Source organism: Salmo salar, chromosome 05 (assembly GCF_965601325.2).
Source record: "Salmo salar chromosome 05, fSalSal1, whole genome shotgun sequence".
NCBI classification, from domain to species: domain Eukaryota; kingdom Metazoa; phylum Chordata; class Actinopteri; order Salmoniformes; family Salmonidae; genus Salmo; species Salmo salar.
Window position 1 is genome coordinate 30,039,914 of NC_138295.1, and position 23,949 is coordinate 30,063,862.

Below are 23,949 nucleotides of genomic sequence, written 5' to 3' on the forward strand. Positions count from 1 at the left end.
AGGCCTTATTGGAATTCTTTCAAAGTGCATCCTTCATTCCTCCCTTCCTTGAACAAATAATGGGCTCGATTCAATCCGTATTGCGGAAGTTCTGCGTTACAGCGCGATTGAAATGTAAAAGTAATTTCAGATTGAGCCGACATAAGCAGTGGGTACTGTCTCCACCAACGCGGGAACACTCTTTACATTTGCGCAATACGGATTGAATAGAGCCCTCAGACTAGACATGACTGGACAGGTGAACGCAAGTGTGCCAGTACCAGATGCTTCTCGTCTGTCCAGTCATTAATAGTCTGGGATTTGACCAATCAGATCAGCTCTGAAAAAGAGCCGATTTGAAAATATCTGATGTGATTAGTCAAAAGACCAATTAATGGCAAAAATAAAATAATAATTGGGCAGCCTTTGAAAGCTCTGTCCAAATGGTCTAATCAGTCGAACAGGACCCAGCTGTGTTTTGAGGGCGGGACAAAATGTGAATGGTTGATTGAAACCTAAATGGGCAGAGATTGCAGTGACAGGTGAGAGTAAAATACAACAAACACCATCAGGGAGGTATGCGGTTCAAATGGTTCCCTGGTTCGAATCAAACCACTGTCTTTCTTTTCCAACTTAAACGGTATAACTAATTAGACCCCCCCAGATCTTCTCCCTCAATGTGTTTTTTAGGAGGCAAGTAGAGAGGATGCGAGGAATCAAGGAAATACAAGTACAATTAAGATTAAGCCAAAATGTTACAACCCCAGCACACTGGATCCATGGCAAAGAGAAATTACATAACATTTGATCTTGTTTTATTATTTACATCATTGATGTATTTGCACCTTGCACTTACAGTATTTCACTGAGTAATCGTTACATGTTTTCATAGGCAACGGGATCTACATTATAAGAATAAACAATGTTAAAATGTGACATCTTTATGTATGGGACATGAAGTTATTTTGATGTTAACAATATTGTTTGTTAATTTGTTGAACAAAAAATACCTACAATGACTAAGGATACTGATATTCTATTTGTCTTTCCTCTTCAGAACATTGATGAAGGCATCCTTGGGGACTTGCACGGTTCCAACATACCGCATCTTCTTTTTACCTTCCGCTTGTTTCTTCAGGAGCTTCATCTTTCTTGTTATATCACCTCCGTACTAAAAGAGAGAAAAGCCCTGTTTACACCTGGTTGTCCTGATCCTGTCCACATTCAGATTGTGCCCACATTTCCAGACAGGTGTAGATAAACAAAAAGACACATTGTGATCAGGACTTCCTGCCCACCTCCAGAGGTAGTCAGACACATATTGTGTCTGGATATCTTAGAAGTGTAGCCGGATCTGGACAGTGAAACCATTTAACTTACTATTATCCACCTAAAACCATTGACACATGGCATAAATATGTGTCTTGTAAAAAAGAAATAGTATTTTGAAAGATTGTCTGTCAAATAATTTGCATAAATTGAGGGACCAGGAAATCTAGTCACAATGTAAACACAGTGGACGGATAACAGACATATTTTAATACCATGTGTAGACATCTGTAAATATGGGCACAATCAGAATGTAAACAAGATCAGGACAAAGGACCCATGTTAGCACCAGTTATAAAATGGGGCTATAGAGACTCAAGGATCAGCTAACATACTAAAACAATACAATGTGGAACAATAGTGAAGGCATCAAAACTATGAAATAACACATAGCAACCAAAACAATTGTTCAATTATAGATTCTTCAAAGTAGCCACCCTTTATGACAGCTTGGCATTCTCTCAACCTGCTTCATGGAGGTAGCCACCTGGAATGCTTTTCCAACAGTCTTGAAGGAGTTCCCACATATGCTGAGCACTTGTTGGCTGCTTTTCCTTCACTTTGCGGTCTAACTCATCCCAAACCATCTCAATTGGGTTGATGAGTGGAGGCCGGGTCATCTGATGCAGCACTCCATCACTCTCCTTCTTGGTCAAATAGCCCTTACACAGCCTGGAGGTGTTTTTTGGGCCATTGTCCTGTTGAAAAACAAATGATAGTCCCACTAAGCACAAACCTGATGGGATGGCATATTACTGCAGAAATCTGTGGTAGCCATGCTGGTTAAGTGTGCCTTGAATTCAAAATAAATCACTGACAGTGTCACCAGCAAAGCACCCCCACACCACCTCCTAGCTTCACGTTGGGAAACACACATGCAGAGACACGGCGGCTGGAACCAAAAATCTCAAATTTGGACTCAGACCAAAAGGACAGATTTCCACCGGTCTAATGTCCATTGCTCGTGTTTCTTGGCCCAAGCAAGTCTCTTCTTATTATTGGTGTCCTTTAGTAGTGGCTTCTTTGCAGCAATTCGACCATGAAGACCTGATTCACACAGTCTCCTCTGAACAGCTGATGTTGAGATGTGTCTGTTACTTGAACTCTGTGAGGTGCAATCTGAGGTATAGTTAATTGCCGATTTCTGAGGCTGGTAACTCTAATGAACTTATCCTCTGCAGCAGAGGTAACTCTGGGTCTTCCTTTCCTGTGAAGGTCCTCATGAGATCCAGTTTCATCATAGAGCTTGATGGTTTTTGCGACAGCACTTGAAGAAACTTTTAAAGTTGTTGAAATGTTCCGGATTGACTGACCTTCATGTCTTAAAGTAATGATGGACTGTCATTTCTCTCTGCTTATTTGAGCTGTTCTTGCCATAATATGGACTTGGTCTTTTACCAAATAGGGCTATCTTCTGTATATCACCCCTACCTTGTCACAACACAACTGATTGGCTCAAACGCATTAAGAAGGAAAGAAAAGCCACAAATTCACTTTTAGCAAGGCACACCTGTTAATTGTAATGAATTCCAGGTGACTACCTCATGAACCTGGCTGAGAGAATGCCAAGAGTTTGCAAAGCTGTCATCAAGGCAAAGGGTGGCTACTTTGAAGAATCTCCAACATAAAATATATTTTGATTTGTTTAACACTTATTTGGTTACTACATGATTCCATATGTGTTATATCATAGTTCTGATGTCTTCACTATTATTCTACAATGTGGAAAATAGTACAAATAAAGAAAAATCCCAGAATGAGCAGGTGTGTCCAAACGTTTGACTGGTACTGGATTGCTGACGGTATGTATTGTCCATTGAGAGGCCTTGAAGACACCGGTCGGCCATATTGGCATTCCCCAGTGGGAGCAGTCCTTCATAGGAATTCTACATTATTTCAATTAAATCTTTCAAGGACAAAATTACATGCATTTAAGTATTTTTGTTGTTGTAGTGGGGACAGTAATATTATTAATCTTATATTATACTTTAAAGGCAAATGTTTTTTTAAATATATTTTGTAATTTTTTATTTGATGTTTAGCTCACATAATATAATTGAAAAGTATGCATTAAGGTGTCTGTAATATAATAAATGTGGCAAAAAATTAATGTAAACATTAATAAATGCATTTCTAGTTTTTACAATGGTGGGGGAGTGCCAAGATTGAGGCATAGTGTATATCTAAATCATTGGTACAAACCAACATTTTAATTAAAAGAACACATTTACTTACACATTTTGCGAGCACATTTTTCTTGTAAGCCTTTATTCTGCAAGAGAGAGAGAGTGGGTGTCATGCAATCTGAAAAGCTACCAACTTTCCAAATGACTTGGTCTTGTGTGTATTCTTCCATGTTTGGCCACTACACTTACGTCTCCCTGGCGATGACTTTGCTGCCGATGGCTGCTTGTACTGCGATCTCAAACATCTGTCTGGGTATGGCATCTTGCAGGCGCTCACACATGGCTTTGCCTGCACTGTATGCCCGATCTCTGTACATAGGAGAACAGAACAGAAGACACCCAAGGCTCACATCATTACGGTACTCAAATACATCATAGTATTAGTAGCCCTTGAAAGATCGATACATTGAGCCAAATAATAATTTGTGAAGAAGATACTGCTTTTTTACTCAAGAGTTGAATCACACAGTAATATCAACGGGAGAGATTCACAAAAGTTTGAGTTAGGATTCAGTCAACATTTGTTTTTCAACCGTAGGGGTCTGAGCCCAAAGATTAGCTGATATAGGTCTAAGCACTAAGTATCAAAGACTTACTTGTGAACAATAGTGGTGAGTTCCTCCACAGGTTTCCCGTTCAGCAGAATATCCATCTTGATCACATGGGCAGCCTGGTACCCTGCATCCTCATAGTCAAAACTGATGAACATATTACAACATACAATGTCTCATGTTGTTCTAATCATTCAGGTTTCCAAATCAATCTGAAAAGTTGGGCCGGAACAATACCAGTATCGCGATACTCGTTCGTATGCTGGCAAGGAAACAAAACACAAAGCGGATTTCATTTCTTCAGGAAAACAGGCATAATGTTGGAAACAAACATTATGTTGTCATCCAGAGTCACATGTATTTCTTTTCCAAGAACTACAGCACACAATATTTTATATCCAGCAGGTTTTTAAAGGACCAAAGAGTTTGGTCTGCTTTGTGTTTTCATTTTTGCCATGGAAAAAATATTGCGATACTGGTATCGTCCCGGCCCCACTGAGAAGGTTCCCTATGCAACATAGAATTACCTGGCATATCCTGAAGACATGGATTTGAGGAGGTCATAGAAGTCCACGACAATTTCATTCAGAGGGAAGAGATATTTCATCATCACTCGGTGGTCGTCAATGTACACCATGTTCTTCTGGACAGCTCGGCGATTCTACACGAACGGTCCAATTAGGAAATGTAAAAAAAAAAGATGATTTTTGTTTTGCAAAGTGAAAGTAATCAAAACACATTTTCTTAAATGTCTCTGTTACACAGAGATCCTAAAAACCAATAATAAGCAACACCTGAAAGCCAGGCTGGCTTACCAAACAGATACTCATGATTTTCCCAATGTAGTCATCAGGGGTGATGATGGTCCCCATAACCATGGGCTCCAGGTACTCTTTCACTACAGACCTGTCTGGGAACTGGGCTGGGTTCACTATGGTGATCTCCTCCTTCCCATGCTCCTACAACACAACAGTTAGAACCTTTACCAAACAACGGCTACCATATATATATTTTTTTCACATGACAGTGTATGAAACGGGTTCTACATTTTTTTTTTCACTGTTTGACAATAATAGTTGACGTACAGTACCAGTTAAAAGTTTGGACACACCTACTCATTCAACAGGTTTTCTTTGTTTTTACTGTAGAATAATAGTGAAGACATCAAAACTATGAAATAACACATATGGAATCATGTAGTAACCCTCCCAAAAAAGTTTTAAATAAATCAAAATGCATTTTATATTTGAGATTCTTCAAAGTAGCCACCCTTTGCCTTGATGACAGCTTTGCCCACTCTTGGCACTCTCAAACAGCTTCATGAGGTAGTTACCTGGAATGCATTTCAATTAACAGATGTGCCTTGTCTAAAGTTAATTCCTTCTTAATGCGTTTGAGCCAATCAGTTGTGTTGTAACAAGGTAGGGGGAATATACAGAAGATAACTCTATTTGGTAAAAGACCAAGTCCATATTATGGCAAGAACAATTCAAATAAGCAAAGAGAAATGAAGGTCAGTCAATCCGGAACATTTCAAGAACTTGGCTTCATGTGCAGTCGCAAAAACCATCAAGCGCTATGATGAAACTGGCTCTCATGAGGACCGCCACAGGAAAGGAAGACCCAGAGTTACCTCCGCTGCAGAGGATAAGTTGATTAGAGATACCAGCCTCTGAAATCAGCAATTAACTGCACCTCGCAGAGTTCAAGTAACAGACATCTCAACATCAACTGTTTTTATTTATTTAACCTTTATATAACTAGGGAAGTCAGTTAAGAACAAATTCTTATTTACAATGACGGCCTACCAAAAAGGCCTCCTGCGGGGACGGGGGCTGGGATTAAAAATATAGGGCAAAACACACACACTTGTTCTGAAAAGCCCCAGAGTCTGCAACACCACTAAGCAAAGGGCACCACCAAGCAAGCAGCACCATGAAAACCAAGGAGCTCTCCAAACAGGTCAGGGACAAAGTTGTGGAGAAGTACAGATCAGGATTCGGTTATAAAATAATATTCGAAACTTTGAACATCCCACGGAGCACCATTAAATCCATTATTAAAATGTTTTAAGAATATGGCACCACAACAAACCTGCCAAGAGAGGGGCGCCCACCAAAAATCATGGACCAGGCAAGGAGGGCATTAATCAGAGAGGCAACAAAGACCAAAGATAACCCTGAAGGAGCTGCAAAGCTCCACAGCGGAGATTGTAGTATCTGTCCATAGGACCACTTCAAGCCGTACACTCCACAGAGCTGGGCTTTAGGGAAGAGTGGCCAGAAAAAAGCCATTGCTTAAAGAAAAAAATAAGCAAACAAGTTTGGTGCTCGCCAAAAGGCATGTGGGAGACTCCCCAAACATATGGAAGAAGGTACTTTGGTCAGATGAGACAAAAATTTAGCTTTTTGGCCATCAAGGAAAACGCTATGTCTGGCGCAAACCCAACACCTCTCATCACCCCAAGAACACCATCCCCACAGTGAAGCATGGTGGTGGCAGCATCATGCTGTGGGGATGTTTTTCAGAGGCAGGTACTGGGAAACTGGTCAGAATTGAAGGAATGATGGATGGTGCTAAATACAGGGAAATTCTTGAAGGAAACCTGTTTCAGTCTTCCAGAGATTTGAGACTAGGACGGAGGTTCACCTTCCAGCAGGACAATGACCCTAAGCATAACGCTAAAGCAACACTCGAGTGGATTAAGGGGAAACATTTAAATGTCTTGGAATGGCCTAGTCAAAGCCCAGACCTCAATCCAATTGAGAATCTGTGGTATGACTTAAAGATTGCTGTACACCAGCAGAACCCATCCAAGTTGAAGGAGCTGGAGCAGTTTTGCCTTGAGGAATGGGCAAAAATCCCAGTGCCTATATGTGCCAAGCTTATAGAGACATACCCAAAGAGACTTCCAGCTGTAATTGCTCTATTGACTTTGGGAAGGGGGGGTTGTGTAACTCAAATGACAGGAATTATGGAAAAATGCCAAGGGGGGGGGGGGGGTGAATACTTTCACAAGCCACTGTATAGAGTGCAGTGATGTGTCCTATAAGGAGCATTGGTGGCAAATCTGATGGACGAATGGTAATGAACATCTACTTTTAATCAGGGCAAGGTGACCGGAAACATGACCGAATACCAACAGTGTAGCTATTCCCTCTGCAAGGCAATCAAACAAGCTAAGCGTCAGTATAGAGACAAAGTAGAGTCGCAATTCAACAGCTCTGACACGAGAGGTATGCGGCAGGGTCTACAGTCAATCACAGACTACAAAAGAAAAACCAGCCCCGTCGAGGACCACGATGTCTTGCTCCCAGACAAAGTAAACAACTACTTTGCTCGCTTTGAGGACAATACAGTGCCACTGACACGGCCCGCTACCAAAACCTAAAACATTTAAACGTGTTAACCCTCGCAAGGCTGCAGGCCCAGACGGCATCCCCAGCCGCGTCCTCAGAGCATGCGCAGACCAGCTGGCTGGTGTGTTTACGGACATATTCAATCAATCCTTATCCCAGTCGGCTGTTCCCACATGCTTCAAGAGGGCCACCATTGTTCCTTTTCCCAAGAAAGCTAAGGTAACTGAGCTAAATGACTACCGCCCCGTAGCACTCACTTCCGTCATCATGAAGTGCTTTGAGACTAGTCAAGGACCATATCACCTCCACCCTACCTGACACCCTAGACCCACTCCAATTTGCTTGCCGCCCCAATAGGTCCACAGACGACGCAATCGCAATCACACTACCCTAACCCATCTGGACAAGAGGAATACCTATGTAAGAATGCTGTTCATCGACTACAGCTCAGCATTTAACCCCATAGTACCCTCCAAACTCGTCATTAAGCTCGAGACCCTGGGTCTCGACCCCGCCCTGTGCAACTGGGTCCTGGACTTCCTGACGGGCCGCCCTCAGGTGGTGAGGGTAGGTAACAACATCTCCACCCCGCTGATCCTCAACACTGGGGCCCCACAAGGGTGCGTTCTCAGCCCTCTCCTGTACTCCCTGTTCACCCATGACTGCATGGCCATGCACGCCGCCAACTCAATCATCAAGTTTGCAGACGACACTACAGTGGTAGGCTTGATAACGAACAACCACGAGACTGCCTACAGGGAGGAGGTGAGGGCCCTTGGAGTGTGGTGTCAGGAAAATAACCTCACACTCAATGTCAACAAAACAAAGGAGATGATCGTGGACTTCAGGAAACAGCAGAGGGAGCAGCCCCCTATCCACATCGACGGGACAGTAGTGGAGAGGGTGGAAAGTTTAAAGTTCCTCGGCGTACACATCACAGACAACCTGAAATGGTCCACCCACACAGACAGTGTGGTGGAGAAGGCACAGCAGCACCTCTTCAACCTCAGGAGGCTGAAGAAATTTGGCTTGTCACCAAAAACACTCAAACTTTTACAGATGCACAATCGAGAGCATCCTGTCGGGCTGTATCACCCACCGCCTGGTATGGCAACTGCTCCGCCCACAACCATAAGGCTCTCCAGAGGGTAGTGCGGTCTGCACAACGGATCACCGGGGGCAAACTACCTGCCCTCCAGGACACCTACACCACCCGATGTCACAGGAAGGCCAAAAAGATCATCAAGGACAACAACCACCCGAGCCACTGCCTGTTCACCCTGCTATCATCCAGAAGGCGAGGTCAGTACAGGTGCATCAAAGCGGGGACCGAGAGACTGAAAAACAGCTTCTATCTCAAGGCCATCAGACTGTTAAACAGCCATCAGTAACATTGAGTGGCTGCTGCCAACATACTGACTCAACTCTAGCCACTTAATAATGGAAAAATTGATGTAATAAATGTATCACTAGCCACTTTAAACAATGCCACTTTATATAATGTTTACATACCCTACATTACTCATCTCATATCTACTGCATCTTGCCTATGCCGTTGAGCCATCACTCATTCATATTTTTATGTACATATTCTTATTCATTCCTTTACACTTGTGTGTATAAGGTAGTTGTTGTGAAATTGTTAGGTTAGATTACTTGTTAGATATTACTGCATGGTCGGAACTAGAAGCACAAGCATTTCGCTACACTCGCATTAACATCTGCTAACCATGTGCATGTGACGAATAAAATGTGATTTGATTTGAGCCAAGAAACACGAGCAATGGAAATTAGATCGGTAGAAATCTGTCCTTTGGTCTGATGAGTCCAAATTTTACATTTTATAATTCCAACCACCATGGCTTTCTGAGACGCAGAATAGGTGAACGGATGATCTCCGCGTGTGTGGTTCCCACCGTGATGCATGGAGGTGGTGTGATGGTGCTTTGCTGGTGACACTGTGATTAAGAATTCAAGGCACACTTAACCAGCATGGCTACCCCAGCATTCTGCAGCGATATGCCATCCCATCTGGTTTGCGCTTAGTGGGACTATCATTAGTTTTTCCAACAGGACAATGGCCCAAAACACACCTCTTGGCTGTGTAAGGGCTATTTGACCAAGAAGGATAGTGATGGTGTGTAGCAGCAGATGACCTGGCCTCCACAATCACTCGACCTCAACCCAACTGAGATGGTTTGGGATGGGTTGGACCTCAGAGTGAAGGAAAAGCAGCCAACAAGTACTCAGCATATGTGGGAACTCCTTCAAGACTGTTGGAAAAGCATCCCAGGTGAAGCTGGTTGAGAGAATGACAAGAGTGTGTAAAGCTGTCATCATGGAAAAGGGTGGCTACTTTGAAGAATCTAAAATCTATTTTGGTTTGTTTAACACTTTTTTGGTTACAACATGATTGTATGTGTTATTTCATTGTTTTGATGTCTTCACTATTATGCTACTACGTAGAAAATGGTGAAGAAAGAAAAAGTAGGTGTATCCAAACTTTTGACTGGTACAGTACATTTGCAAATATATGTACTCGTGTGCATTTATTTTGCTATGATATCATGTCAACTTTCGACAGCAAAATATGTACAGTTGAAGTCAGAAGTTTACATACACCTTAGCAAAATATATTTAAACTCAGTTTTTCACAATTCCTGACATCTAATACTATTAAAGAATCCCTGTTTTAGGTCAGTTAGGATCGCCACTTTATTTTAAGAATATGAAATGTCAGAATAATAGTAGAGAGAAATATTTATTTCAGCTTTCATTTCTTTCATCACATTCCCAGTGGGTCAGAAGTTTACATGCACTCAATTATTATTTTTAGTATTTGGTAGCAATGCCTTTAAATTATTTAACTTGGGTCAAACGTTTCAGGTAGCCTTCATCAAGCTTCCCACAATAAGTTGGGTGAATTTTGGCCCATTCCTCCTGACAGAGCTGGTCTAACTGAGCCTCCTTGCTCGCACACGCTTTTTCAGTTCTGCCCACAAATTTTCCATGGGATTGAGGTCAGGGCTTTGTGATGGCCACTCCAATACCTTGACTATCTTGTCCTTCAGCCATTTTTCCACAACTTTGGAAGTATGCTTGGGGTCATTGTCCATTTAGAAGACCGATTCGCGACCAAGCTTTAACTTCCTGATGTCTTGAGATGTTGCTTCAATATATCCACGTAGTGTTCCTTCCTCATGATGCCATCTATTTTGTGAAGTGCACCAGTCCATCCAGCAGCAACGCCGAAATAAAAGATTCCAGAAATGTTTCAATTCGCACAGAAAGCTTATTTCGCTCGAATTGTGTGCACAAATTTGTTTACATCCCTGTTAGTGAACATTTCTCCTTTGCCAAGATAGTCCATCCATCTGACAGGTGTGGCATATCAAAAAGCTGACTAAACAACATGATCATTACACAGGTGCACCTTGTGCTGGAGACTATAAAAGGCTACTCTAAAATGTGCAGTTTTGTCACACAACACAATGCCACTAATGTCGCAAGTTTTGAGGGAGTGTGCCATTGACATGCTGACTGCAGGAATGTCCACCAGAGCTGTTGCTAGAGAATGTAATGTTAATTACTCTACTATAAGCCGCTTCCAAAGCCATTTTAGAGAATTTGGCAGTATGTCCAACCGGCCTCACAACCACAGACCACGTGTAACCACGTCAGCCCAGGACCTCCACATCTAGCTTCTTCGCCAGTCGGATCGTCAGACCAGCCACCCGGACAGCTGATGAGACTGTGGGTTTGCGACCAAGCTTTAACTTCCTGATGTCTTGAGATGTTGCTTCAATATATCCACGTAGTGTTCCTTCCTCATGATGCCATCTGTTTTGTGAAGTGCACCAGTCCATCCAGCAGCAACGCACCCCCACAACATGATGCTGCCACCCCGGTTGGGATGGTGTTCTTCGGCTTGCAAGCCTCCCTCTTTTTCCTCCAAACATAACAATGGTCATTACGGCCAAGCAGTTATATTTTTGTTTCATCAGACCAGAGGACATTTCTCCAAAAAGTACCATCTTTGTCCCCATATGCAGTTGCAAACCGTAGTCTGGCTTTTTTATGGCAGTTTTGGAGCAGTGGCTTCTTCCTTGCTGAGCGGCCTTTCAGGTTATGTTGACATAGGACTCGTTTTACTACGGATATAGATACTTTTGTACCTGTTTCCTCCAGCATTTTCACAAGGTCCTTTATTGTTGTTCTGGGATTGATTTGCACTTTTCGCACCAAAGTACGTTCATCTCTAGGAGACATAACGCGTCTCCTTCCTCCTTTCCTCCCAAGGATGAACCAGAGGTTTTGGCTGATTTCTTTTGATTTTCCCAGGATGTCAAGCAAAGAGGCACGGAGTTTGAAGGTAGGCCTTGAAATACATCCACAGGTACACCTCCAATTTACTCAAATTATGTCAATTAGCCTATCAGAAGCTTCTAAAGCCATGACATTTTCTGGAATTTTCCAAGCTGTTCAAAGTCACAGTCAACTTAGTGTATGTAAACTTCTGACCCACTGGAATTGTGATAGTGAATTATAAGTGAAATAATCTGTCTGTAAACAATTGTTGGAAAAATGACTTGTGTCATGCACAAAGTAGATGTCCCAACCGACTTGCCAAAACTATAGTTTGTTAAAAAGAAATTTGTGGAATGGTTGAAAAACGAGTTTTAATGACTCCAACCTAAGTGTATGTAAACTTCCCACTTCAACTGTACATGTGAGTTGAAGCCCCTAGAGGTGGTGCTGTCTATTACCTTAATGAGCTTGGCGGAGGACAGGATAGCCTTGTAGGGCACGGTGGGGGCTGTCACTATGACAGAGGCGTTGTACTCCTGCTCCAAGCGCTGGTTAAACACCTCCATGTGGAGCAGGCCCAGGAAGCCTAGTCTACAAAATGAAGGAAAGAAAGACAAAGGAAAAGAATAACAGTCAGTGAGAGGGACAGAACAATTTAGGAGTCAGGGTCACACAGGGGTCATGATCACGGCTGAAAATGGTATCCCTCAAAGCAAATTAAGAATATAAAGCATAGCAGTGCAGTCACAGACCAGGGTGGTTATAATGCATTGACCCAAAGCTATGTATCCTGTCAAGGTCATCCCCATTTGTACAGCTTTAAGTAGTAGATGATTGTAGTTTAGTTGGTCATGTTATGATCTGACCTCCAGCCTGCTCCCAGTGCCAAACTGCTGTCTCTCTGGACTGTCACACTGGAGTCGTTGAGCGTCAGTTTCTCCACGGCACTGCGGAGGGCGCTGTAGTCTGACTGGTCCATAGGGTACATCCCTGGAGAGAGATGCCAACATGCACACTCAGGATGGAAATCAGTGACATTTGCTACTACTAATGTTTGGTTATAAACTATTTCCTATTGACACTGTGTAAACGCAACATTATGGGACCAGTTGTATTGTGTTTTCACTTATATGTCTGTCTAGCACATGACCAGTTTGGAATGCTTACCGGCAAACACCATGGCCTTGGCTGGCTTGAACCCCGGCAGAGCTTCTACCGGATGTTTCTGATGGTAGAGGGTGTCACCGATCTGGGCCTCTTTCACTTCCTTCATACCTGCTATCACATAGCCCACCTGGCCAGCGTACCTGCACATCACACCACAGCCACAGTGTCAGGAATGAAAAGAAGAGTGATTGTTCATTTACAGCCATGTGACCAATATGATATGCCTATATAGCAATATAGTAGTGTACCAAACAAGAAGAACAGATACAAGATGCTAATAATTGTATCTTACTACCACGAGGAAGGGAGTGTGCATTTAATACAACAGTCACCACCAATGATGTGGAATCAGACAAGATGAATATTATGCAGGATAAGACACTCACAATCTGTCTGTGGGATGCTCATCTGGCCTGAGGAGGCCTAGCTCGTTGACTTCGTAGCTTTTCCCCAGATACGCAGATATGATCCTGTCTCCTTTAGACAAACAGCCTCCGAACAGAGCAATGTTCGCCACCACCCCTCTGTAGTGATCGAAGTTGGAGTCAAACACCAGGGCTTTGAATGGGTCCTCTTTTTTAAAGGTTGGTCTGAGAACAAAAAAATCACTATGTTGAGTGCATTCAAAACGGCACTCTAGTGCACTATGTAGGGAATACTTTTGACCAGATCTCTACAGGCCCTGGTCAAAAGTAGAGCACTATAGGAAATAGGGTGCCATTTGGGAGGCACCCATTGATTCAATGAGGAAGTGCATTACATTGGAAGACATTTTCTTCTGTTTTTCCAACAGGAAGTAAGGAGTCAAATAAAACTTACGGTGGTAACCGTTTCACCACCTCTTGAAGGACTTGTTCTACATTGGTGCCCAGTTTGGCAGAAATCTAAAGAGAGGTGGAATCATCATATTTAGACAATTGTCCAAACTAAGATATTGGCAATTATCAACATCTCAGTCAATAAACTCACCCTAATACATTCTTCAGTTGGAATATCAAACACCTTCTCAATCTGTTTTTCTACCCTCTCTGGATCAGCATTTTTCAAATCAATCTGAAAAAGAAACACATTAGAACATGATGATATTTGTCAATCACTTATCTAACATAGATTAATCGGGAAATGTACCTTGTTTATGACAGGAATGATGGTCAGCTGAGCTTCGAATGCCAAGTAGAAGTTAGCCACAGTCTGTGCTTGAATCCCCTGATCCACACAAGAACACATCAATGACACTCTACCTTGGATACATTTTCCAGGTAATGTGTCTGTCAACTGCACATTATGCCGAAAATAAAGTTTTACCTTGCTGAAAAACCTACCTGATTGGCATCAACGATCAACAGTACACCTTGGCACGCTGAGATGGATCTAGACACTTCATAACTGAAGTCAACATGACCCTGAAAACAGAGAAGACTAGGAGTGCTGTAATTAAGACTAATACAAACAAATCCCTTGTGTCACTGACGGTATCTAGTCCCATCTACACTGAACAAAAATATAAAACGCAACATGTAAAGTGTTGGTCCCATGTTTCATGAGCCGAAATAAAAGATTCCAGAAATGTTTCAATTCGCACAGAAAGCTTATTTCGCTCGAATTGTGTGCACAAATTTGTTTACATCCCTGTTAGTGAACATTTCTCCTTTGCCAAGATAGTCCATCCATCTGACAGGTGTGGCATATCAAAAAGCTGACTAAACAACATGATCATTACACAGGTGCACCTTGTGCTGGAGACTATAAAAGGCTACTCTAAAATGTGCAGTTTTGTCACACAACACAATGCCACTAATGTCGCAAGTTTTGAGGGAGTGTGCCATTGACATGCTGACTGCAGGAATGTCCACCAGAGCTGTTGCTAGAGAATGTAATGTTAATTACTCTACTATAAGCCGCTTCCAAAGCCATTTTAGAGAATTTGGCAGTATGTCCAACTGGCCTCACAACCACAGACCACGTGTAACCACGTCAGCCCAGGACCTCCACATCTAGCTTCTTCGCCAGTCGGATCGTCAGACCAGCCACCCGGACAGCTGATGAGACTGTGGGTTTGCACAATCGAAGAATTTCTGCACAAACTGTCAGAAACATTCTCAAGAAAGCTCATCATCCTCACCAGGGTCTTGACCTGACTGCAGTTCGGCGTCGTAAAAGACTTGTGGGCAAATTCTCACATTTGATGGCCACTGGCACGCTGGAGAAGTGTGCTCTGCACGGATGAATCCCGGCTTCAACTGTACCGGGCAGATGGCAGACAGTGCGTATGGCGTTGTGTGGGCGAGCGATTTGCTGGTGTCAACGTTGTGCACAGAGTGCCCCATGGTGGGGTTATGGTATGTGCAGGCATAAGCTACGGACAACGAACACAATTCAATTTCATCGATGTCAATTTGAATGCACAGAGATACCGTGACGAGATCCTGAGGCCCATTGTCGTGCCATTCATCCGCCGCCATCACCTCATGTTTCAGCATGATAATACACGGCCCCATGTCGCAAGGATCTGTACACAATTCCTGGAAGCTGAAAATGTCCCAGTTCTTCCATGGCCTGCATATTCACCAGACATGTCACCCATTGAGCACGTATGGGATGCTCTGGATCGACATGTACGGCAGTGAATTCCAGTTCCCGCCAATATCCAGCAACTTCTCACGGCCATTGAAGAGGAGTGGGACAACATTCCACAGGCCACAATCAACAGCCTGATCAACTCTATGCGGAGGAGATTTGTTGCGCTGCATGAGGCAAATGGTGGTCACACCAGATACTGACTGGTTTTCTGATCCATGCCCCCCCCTTTTTTTTTAAAGGTATCTGTGACCAACGGATGCATATCTGTATTACCAATCATGTGAAATCAATAGATTGGGGCCGAATGAATTTATTTGAATGGACTGATTTCCTTATATGAACTGTAACTCAGTAAAATCTTTGAAATTGTTGCAATGTTAAAAAAAATGTTCAGTGTACTTACTGGTGTATCAATGAGGTTGAGCAGGTAGGTCTGTCCCTGGTACTTGTAGAACAAGGAGGCTGTCTGGGCCTTCACAGTTATCCCTCGCTCTCGCTCCACCTGCAGCTTGTCCAACACCTGTTTGTTCTTATCTGTCGTGGTTATGGCACCTGTGAAAACCAAGCAATGAGCTGAGCCATATCATACAAGAAACGAAATGCATGAGTACTTGTGTGATCCATGTGTATGAATATGGTAATGAACCAGCATGGAACCCTAGACAAAGATGCAGAGTAGCCCACATTTTGCGAGAATGGAGAGGCCAGAGATAGCCGGAATAATAAATTGGGCTATGGAACCGAAGTTGGGTATTGGAGAAAGGCCATTAGTGCGTGTTCTGCAAACAATACGGTGGATGAAGGCGTGGCATGAGTGTGGTGAACGGATAGATGTGATTATGGACAGCCAGGAAGAAGGAGAAGAGCCATGTGCAGAGGGAAGGTGTGTGTTGAGGAAGAATGGCACCAAGTACAAAACGTAGTCTGCTGTCTCTGATGGCTCAGAAATTGAACCTGACGAGAGTGATGAATTACCTGCGGTGGCAGGTGTGGTGAAGAATTGAGTCTGAGCCTCACCCAGATGGTCATGAAAAGGATCATTCTGGCCCAGCGGAAGTGACATTTTTGGAGAAAGTGGATCCCTGCCTTTTGGCTGACCCATATGTAGTCTCAGGCTAGGTAGATAATAATTTGGGTACTGTTAAATGGATTTCAAAGTGGACCTTTACTCTTTTCTGTGATGCCTGCCGTTTGGCGCGATATAGTGGCGAGCATGGTGAAACTGAGAAGACACGGGCTGTCCTTTTGAGTTTTGAAGAGTCTTTACTTGACAAAGTCATGTTAGGATATGTCAGCTATCCCATGAGAGCTTTTGTGCCAAACCCACTAAGGTGTTTTAGATGCCAAGCTTATGGTCATGTTGCAGCAGTGTGTAGGAGGGAGATTCTGAGATGTGAGAAGTGTGCAGGAGGGCATGGGACAAAGTAATGCATAGTATCGGTGGAAAAAACTGTCAATTGTGGGGGTGCCCATGTTGTTGGGAATCAGAAGTGCCCGGTGCGAGAGAGACAGGTTGAGGTTGCCAGGGTCAGAGTAGAAAAAAAAGTGTCTTATGCTGAGGCAGTGAAGAGAGTAGAACAGGGGTATTCAAACTACGAGATCCAGAGCCTGCTGGTTTTCTGTTCTACCTGATAATTGCACCCACCTGGAGTGCCAGGACTAAATCGGCCCTGATTAGAGGGGAACAATGAAAATAAGTAGTGGAACTGGCTTCGAGATCCAGAGCTTGAGGGGAGTATAGGACCATGGGTCAAGGGTGAGTAGTAGACTAGGCCAATACAAATGTGTTTTAGTAAGGTTGGCTTCTTAGAATTCATTGCCATGGTTATCAACTGTACCACAAAAATTGACATTAAATCACTGAAAATGAATGCTGTTGTGGAAACTGCAGGGAAGTACTTGGGTGTACGAGGTTTTACTGCAGAATATCTAGACGGTGTGTTGAATGAAAGAGTCCTGTCTTCCAGGTGTAGGATCAGTTAGGGTCAAAGTAGTGGACTTAAAAAATATATATATATTTGAGCTTTTATTTTTATGAAATAGTGGTATATACAGTTGAACTTGGACGTTTACATACACCTTAACCAAATACATTTAAACTCAGTTTTTCACAATTCCTGACACTTAATCCTAGTAAAAATGCCCTGTCTTAGGTCAGTTAGGATCACCACTTTATTTTAAGGATATGAAATGTCAGAATAATAGTAGAGAATGATTTATTTCAGCTTTAATTTCTTTCATCACATTCCCAATGGGTCAGAAGTTTACATAGACTCAATTAGTATTTGGTAGCATTGCCTTTAAATTGTTTAACATGGGTTAAACGTTTCAGGTAACCTTCATCAAGCTTCCCACAATAAGTTGGGTGAATTTTGGCCCATTCCTCCTGACAGAGCTGGTGTAACTGAGTCAGGTTTGCTCGCACACGCTTTTTCAGTTCTGCCCACAAGTTTTCTATAGGATTGAGGTCAGGGCTTTGATGGCCACTCCAATACCTTGACTTTGTTGTCCTTAAGCCATTTTGCCACAACTTTGGAAGTATGTTTGGGGTCATTGTTCATTTGGAAGACCCATTTGCAACCAAGCTTTAACTTCCTGACTGATGTCAGGAAGTTGCTTCAATATATCCACCAAATTTTCCATCCTCATGAAGCCATCTATTTTGTGAAGTGCACCAGTCCCTCCTGCAGCAAAGCACCCCCACAACATGATGCCGCCACCCCCGTGCTTCACTGTTGGGATGGTGTTCTTCGACTTGCAAGCATCCCCCTTTTTCCTCCAAACATAACGATGGTCATTATGGCCAAACAGTTCTATTTTTGTTTCATCAGACCAGAGGACATTTCTCCAAAAAGTACAATCTTTGTCCCCATGTGCAGTTGGAAACCGTAGTCTGGCTTTTTTATGGCGGTTTTGGAGCAGTGGCTTCTTCCATGCTGAGCGGACTTTCGGGTTACGTCAATATAGGACTCGTTTTACTGTGGATATAGATACTTTTGTAACTGTTTCCTCCAGCAACTTCACAAGGTCTTTTGCTGTTGATTTGCACTTTTCGCACCAAAATACATTCACCTCTAGGAGACAGAACGCGTCGCCTTCCTGAATGGTATGACGGCTGTGTGGTCCCACCGTGTTTATACTTGCATACTATTGTTTGTACAGATGAACGTGGTACCTTCAGGCATTTGGAAATTGCTCACAAGGATGTACCAGACTTGTGGAGGTCTACAACTTTTTTCTGAGGCTGATTTCTTTGGATTTTCCCATGATATCAAAGAGGCACTGAGTTTGAAGGTAGGCCTTGAAATACATCCACAGGTACCCCTCCAATTGACTCTAAATATGTCAATTAGCCTATCAGAAGCTTCGAAAGCCATGACATCATTTTCTGGAATTTTCCAAGCTGCTTAAAGGCACAGTCAACTTAGTGTATGTAAACTTCTGACCCACTGGAATTGTGGGTCACCTACAGTGAATTACAAGTGAAATAATCTGTCTGTAAACAATTGTTGGAAAAATGACTTGTGTCATGCATAAAGTAGATGTCCTAACCGACTTGCCAAAACTATAGTTTGTTATCAAGAAATGTGTGGAGTGGTTGAAAAACGAGTTTTAATGACTCCAACCTAAGTGTATGTAAACTTCCGACTTCAACTGCAGGGTTAGTTGGTGGTGCCATTTCTTCCCTTCCCTTTTATATCACAAAATGTAATGTGATCGATCACACACTCCTGCAGTTGGTGCCAGCTTGCACAAAAAGTTACGAACACCATGATACCAATGAAGAAGAATATGGTAATGTAGGTGATAGCTACCTGTTAGTTCCAGAAGCCTGTCAGCCAAGGTGCTTTTCCCATGGTCAATGTGAGCAATGATGCTGAAGTTTCTGATCCTCTCCACTGGGAACTTTGACATATCTATGCTCTCCATCAAGAAATAACAAAATCAAATCAAATTTCGTCACATGCGCCGAATACAACATGTGTAGGTAGACCTTACCGTGAAATGTTTACTTACAAGGTCTTAACCAGCAATGCAGTTTCAAGAAAATATTTACTAAATAAACTAAAGTCAAATGTAAGTCACACAATAAAATAACAATAACGAGGCTATATACAGGGGGTACAGGTTAGTCGAGGTAATTTGTACATGTAGGTAACGTTAGGGGTAAAGTAACTATGCAACAAAGTTAGTGCAGTTAGCTACAATAAAGGCCATGACTTGTAAGATAATGAATACTGCACGGCACGCTGTCTGTTTGCAATGTAGAGTTCATTACTTTGTCAGCCTGTGTACTGATCATCTTGTTGATTGTATTGTGTGTGCAGAAAACCGGTGCCCTCTTCATCCATCGGTGTCTAATGACCGTGCAAGCTATGTTACAGCACTGGCTCCTTTGTCTTGTTTGATAAACTCTGAAGTCCAAAAGATGCCTTAAAAAAGGTGTTGCACACCCTTGATGTTTTATTAAAGACAGCTGCATGTTAACGTTCGTTAGTTAATCATTTCGTTAGCTAGCTAAAGCTTCTGTACAGGGCATTCACATTAGCCCTGATAGCTAGCCAATTTAACGCCGCAGACCCTGTTAAATCGTGTCAACATACGCTACATTTCTTTACATTTCAATCGCAATGTATGAATTCTTAGAGGTGTGATGAAAAACCCAAAGCAGATAAATATCCCTGTGTCTAAAGGAGAACTAGAGTTCATCAAATAAAAAAACATGCTTGGTAGGGCGCAGCCATGTTGGGTTGTAAGGTTACTAACAATGCATCCTGGGAAATGTAGTTTGGCGTCGTGCGCTCTAAAAAGCCACCTCTGTTGGTTCCACAGGTCGATTTTCAAAATTACGAAAAACCCGATTTTTGCTTATATTAGGGGGAAATTACAAAGAATGGATTCAGGTTGAGTGAGTAGGGATATTACAGGAATATCATACAAACTAATAATTTAGGAATCCGTTGACTATAACAGATGAGCCATCTAAAAATGAACTACAAATACTGTTCCACTCATTAACCAACTGGGCTTGGGCCAGAATAAGAGGTGCCACCATTCCAGGAAGATAGCTGCATCCTGGTTGAAGAGCAAGAATACCTTGTGGCAGTTCCTAACCTCGTTGTCTCCACTGACCTGGATAAAGCTCTCTGCCTAAATTGCAGCAGGAACATTTCAAACATGGTCATAAAGCCAGATAGGCGACTGACACATCTTGTGAATACTGACAGTGTACCTTTCTTGTGTTGGGCCCACACATCCGACAGTTCCAATTCTCCTTTGGGATGAGTTTGACACCTAATCAAAGCCTTAGAAGAACGTTAGGAATCAAAATGCAACCCATAAAAAGTGAGGCTGAAAATATGTTTTGGGGTATTTGTTGTTGTTTCTTATGGTAACCATTACAGTGAACCTTGAGAGGAAATATCTATTATTGAGTTGCAGGGTGATGACAGATGTTCCAATAATGTAATATATTGTGTAGCAGCCTATACTATGAATGGTGCTGTTTCTAGGCTATTCCATTATTTTCCACATGGTGTCCCCTTGCACAGATGACAAGAATAGGGGTAGAGGGTGGAAAAATCATTGCCATGGCAACATAAGACAGCAGCCCACTCATACTGAGTAGGTCCCCAGAATAATGTTCAGATAAGAAATCAAATGAAATATCTTGCCACCGCTTTCATCTCTGACTTCTGTGTGTGTGTGTGCCTCTTTCTCACGTTGACGTCGCTATTACAATTCTCCTTCCTTACCAATTGTGATACATCAAGGGCAATTGTACTGTTTTTCTAGGTATTCTACCAATATGAAAACGCTAAGCTTTTTCATAATCAGTTTGTTTCCAACTCGTTAATTGTAATAATCAATTAGCTCAATCGGTTGCTGATGGATGCAGGTTTTTCAGTGCCAGCACACTCATTAAGATTCGGATTAATTCGGCAAGCAGATAAAACGAGGCTTCAGACTACCTGTCACAAGTGAATTATTCAACATTTATTGATTCTCTATGCTATGAGGGTACTCATTTTAATTTGTTGATCAACTACCCAATGACTCAGGCAAGACACTCAGGCACTTTATCTGATTTCATGAATTTGGGATTCAAACAGGTTCTGAGAATCTTTAATGCAGCACCACCGACCAAATAGGACTGTGAGAAAATGTGGGTTGATTTATTTTATTCAAATAATTAATAATAGTTTAAAGTTAGAGATTTTCACCATTGAGTCCTCATTGTAAACAGTCTCAACTCATTCTTGATGTACCACAGTATTCTATGACTGTAAATATCTAAAACTATTCTTATGTTTTTTTTTACACCTAAAATTGATATATTGAGTGATTAGTTAAAGGTCCAATGCAGAAGTTTTTATCTCGATATCAAAATATTTCTGGATAACCATTGAGTACCTTTCTGTTAAACAAATCGTTTCTTACCAAAGAGCAATTTCTCAAGCAAGAATTTAGCTAGGACTGTCTGGGAGTAAAGGAGGGGAAAACTGAAAATGAGGTGTTATTGGCAGAGAGGTTTGGAACTCTATTATTGGTCTATTAACTGCCCAACGCATCACTGTGGGAAAACTACCTGCCCTCCAGGACACCTACAGCACCCAATGTCACAGGAAGGCCAAAAAGATCATCAAGGACATCAATCACCCGAGCCACTGCCTGTTCACCCTGCTATCATCCAGAAGGCGAGGTCAGTACAGGTGCATCAAAGCTGGGACAGAGAGACTGAAAAACAGCTTCTATCTCAAGGCCATCAGACTGTTAAATAGCCATCACTAGCACCTTAGAGGCTGCAGCTATATATAGTCTATATACATAGACTTGAAATCACTGCTCACTTTAATAATGGAACACTAATCCCTTTAATAATGTCTACATATTTAGCATTTCTAATCTCACGTGTATATACTGCATTCTATTCTACTGTATTTTAGTCTATGCGCCTCCGACATTGCTCGTCCAAATATTTATATATTCTTAATTCCATTCCCTTACTTTAGATTTGTATGTATTGTGTGTATTCTTGTGAAATTGTTAGATATTACTTTTGAGATATTACTGCGCTGTTGGAGCTAGAAACACAAGCAATTCGCTACATCTGCAATAACATCTGCTAAACATGTGTATATGACCAATAACATTTGATTTGATTTATGTCACCAGGCGGGCCAAAACTCCCACCAAAACAGGCTGAAATTTCAGGCAGTCTTTTCAAACAATGCCCAAAAGGGCATTATCATAATTTTCAAAATGTTACACTGTTATTCTAGTGCTTCTACATCTGTATTGCTTGCTCTTTGGGGGTTTAGGCTGGGTTTTTGTTAATGCACTTTGTGACAACTGCTGATGTAAAAAGGGCTTTATAAATATATTTGATTGATTGATCATGTGTGGAAATATAAGTGTGTGTGTGTGTGTCACTCAGATTTCATCCAGACAGTGTACGTCCTGCATCCATGAAAAGCAGTGAACAGCTGTCTGTATACTGACTCAGGACTGTACATTGTACTGACTGATGAGTGATAGATTGCATTAATATAGGCTAGTACTAGGTTAGCTAGGGCACTTGAAATGGGACAAATAAAATTACGCACATTGTCCTGCCACCATGTTTACATCCAAATACGCTACAATGTCCACTAAGACTACCTGTGTAGTAATATTCTTTACTAACAACATTGTATTAGCGGTCTAGGGCACTGCATTGCTACAGAACCGTGTTTGATCCCGGGCTGTGTCGCAGCCGGCCACGACCGGGAGATCCATGAAGTGGCGCACAATTGGCCCAGCATCGTCTGGGTTAGGGGAGGATTTGGCCGGCCAGGATGTCCTTGTCCCATCATGCTCTAGCGACTCCTGTGGCGGGCCGGGAGCATGCACGCTGACACGGTCGCCAGTTGTACGTTGTTTCCTCCGAAACATTGGTGCAGCTGGCTTCCGGGTTAAGCGAGCAGTGTGTCAAGAAGCAGAGCGGCTTGGCAGGGTCGTGTTTCAGAGGACGCATGGCTCTCAACCTTCGCCTCTCCTGAGTCCGTACAGGAGTTGGAGCAACTGTAACTACCAATTGACTATCTACAAATTTGGGAGAAAAAGGGTAAAAAAATAAATAATAACTGAAATAAAATGTTATATTTGAACAAGTTATGAATGAGAAATTGGCTCTAAATCCCTAGTTCCATATCACCTCCAAGAGGCCATTATTATCCAGGAAGGGTTTTTCATATTGAGTTTGTAATCAATCAAATCAGTCAATGTAAAGGTTGTACCCTACCTGGAGGCAATTTGACTGTATATTAATATTATGCTCTTCTATTTCCAATTACTTGATATGATTGATTCACTCAGGCCCCTGTGCATCCAGATACCAGAGCATCTATCTGCCATGTTACTGCTCTGACAAGTTTTGTGTTTTCAAGGCCTGGTCTCAGAGACTAGACGTAATATAGTAAATGTAAATCAGGGAAGTTCAAATGAGTA

The 23,949-nt window shown here is 42.3% G+C and overlaps 1 protein-coding gene across 2 annotated transcripts; it reads right to left on the reverse strand.

The window, feature by feature from the left end:
* Positions 1–777: 777 nt before the first annotated feature.
* guf1 (GTP binding elongation factor GUF1) lies at positions 778–20,223 on the reverse strand. Of its 2 annotated transcripts, XM_082975135.1 has the most exons (18): positions 19,739–20,223; positions 19,275–19,383; positions 15,863–16,011; positions 14,202–14,282; positions 14,008–14,085; positions 13,849–13,932; positions 13,699–13,763; positions 13,266–13,469; positions 12,880–13,019; positions 12,579–12,702; positions 12,171–12,303; positions 4,861–5,004; positions 4,573–4,706; positions 4,091–4,192; positions 3,684–3,803; positions 3,544–3,580; positions 1,796–2,006; positions 1,012–1,150 (listed from the first exon to the last, which is right to left on the reverse strand). In XM_082975135.1, exons 1-18 carry the CDS (start codon positions 19,940–19,942, stop codon positions 1,140–1,142), a joined length of 2,130 nt encoding a protein of 709 aa, XP_082831261.1. In that variant the 5' UTR covers positions 19,943–20,223; the 3' UTR covers positions 1,012–1,139. The 2 variants fall into 2 exon arrangements, with proteins under 2 accessions (XP_014054820.1, XP_082831261.1); XM_014199345.3 differs by lacking the exon at positions 1,796–2,006 and having other exon boundaries at positions 778–1,150.
* Positions 20,224–23,949: the final 3,726 nt, after the last annotated feature.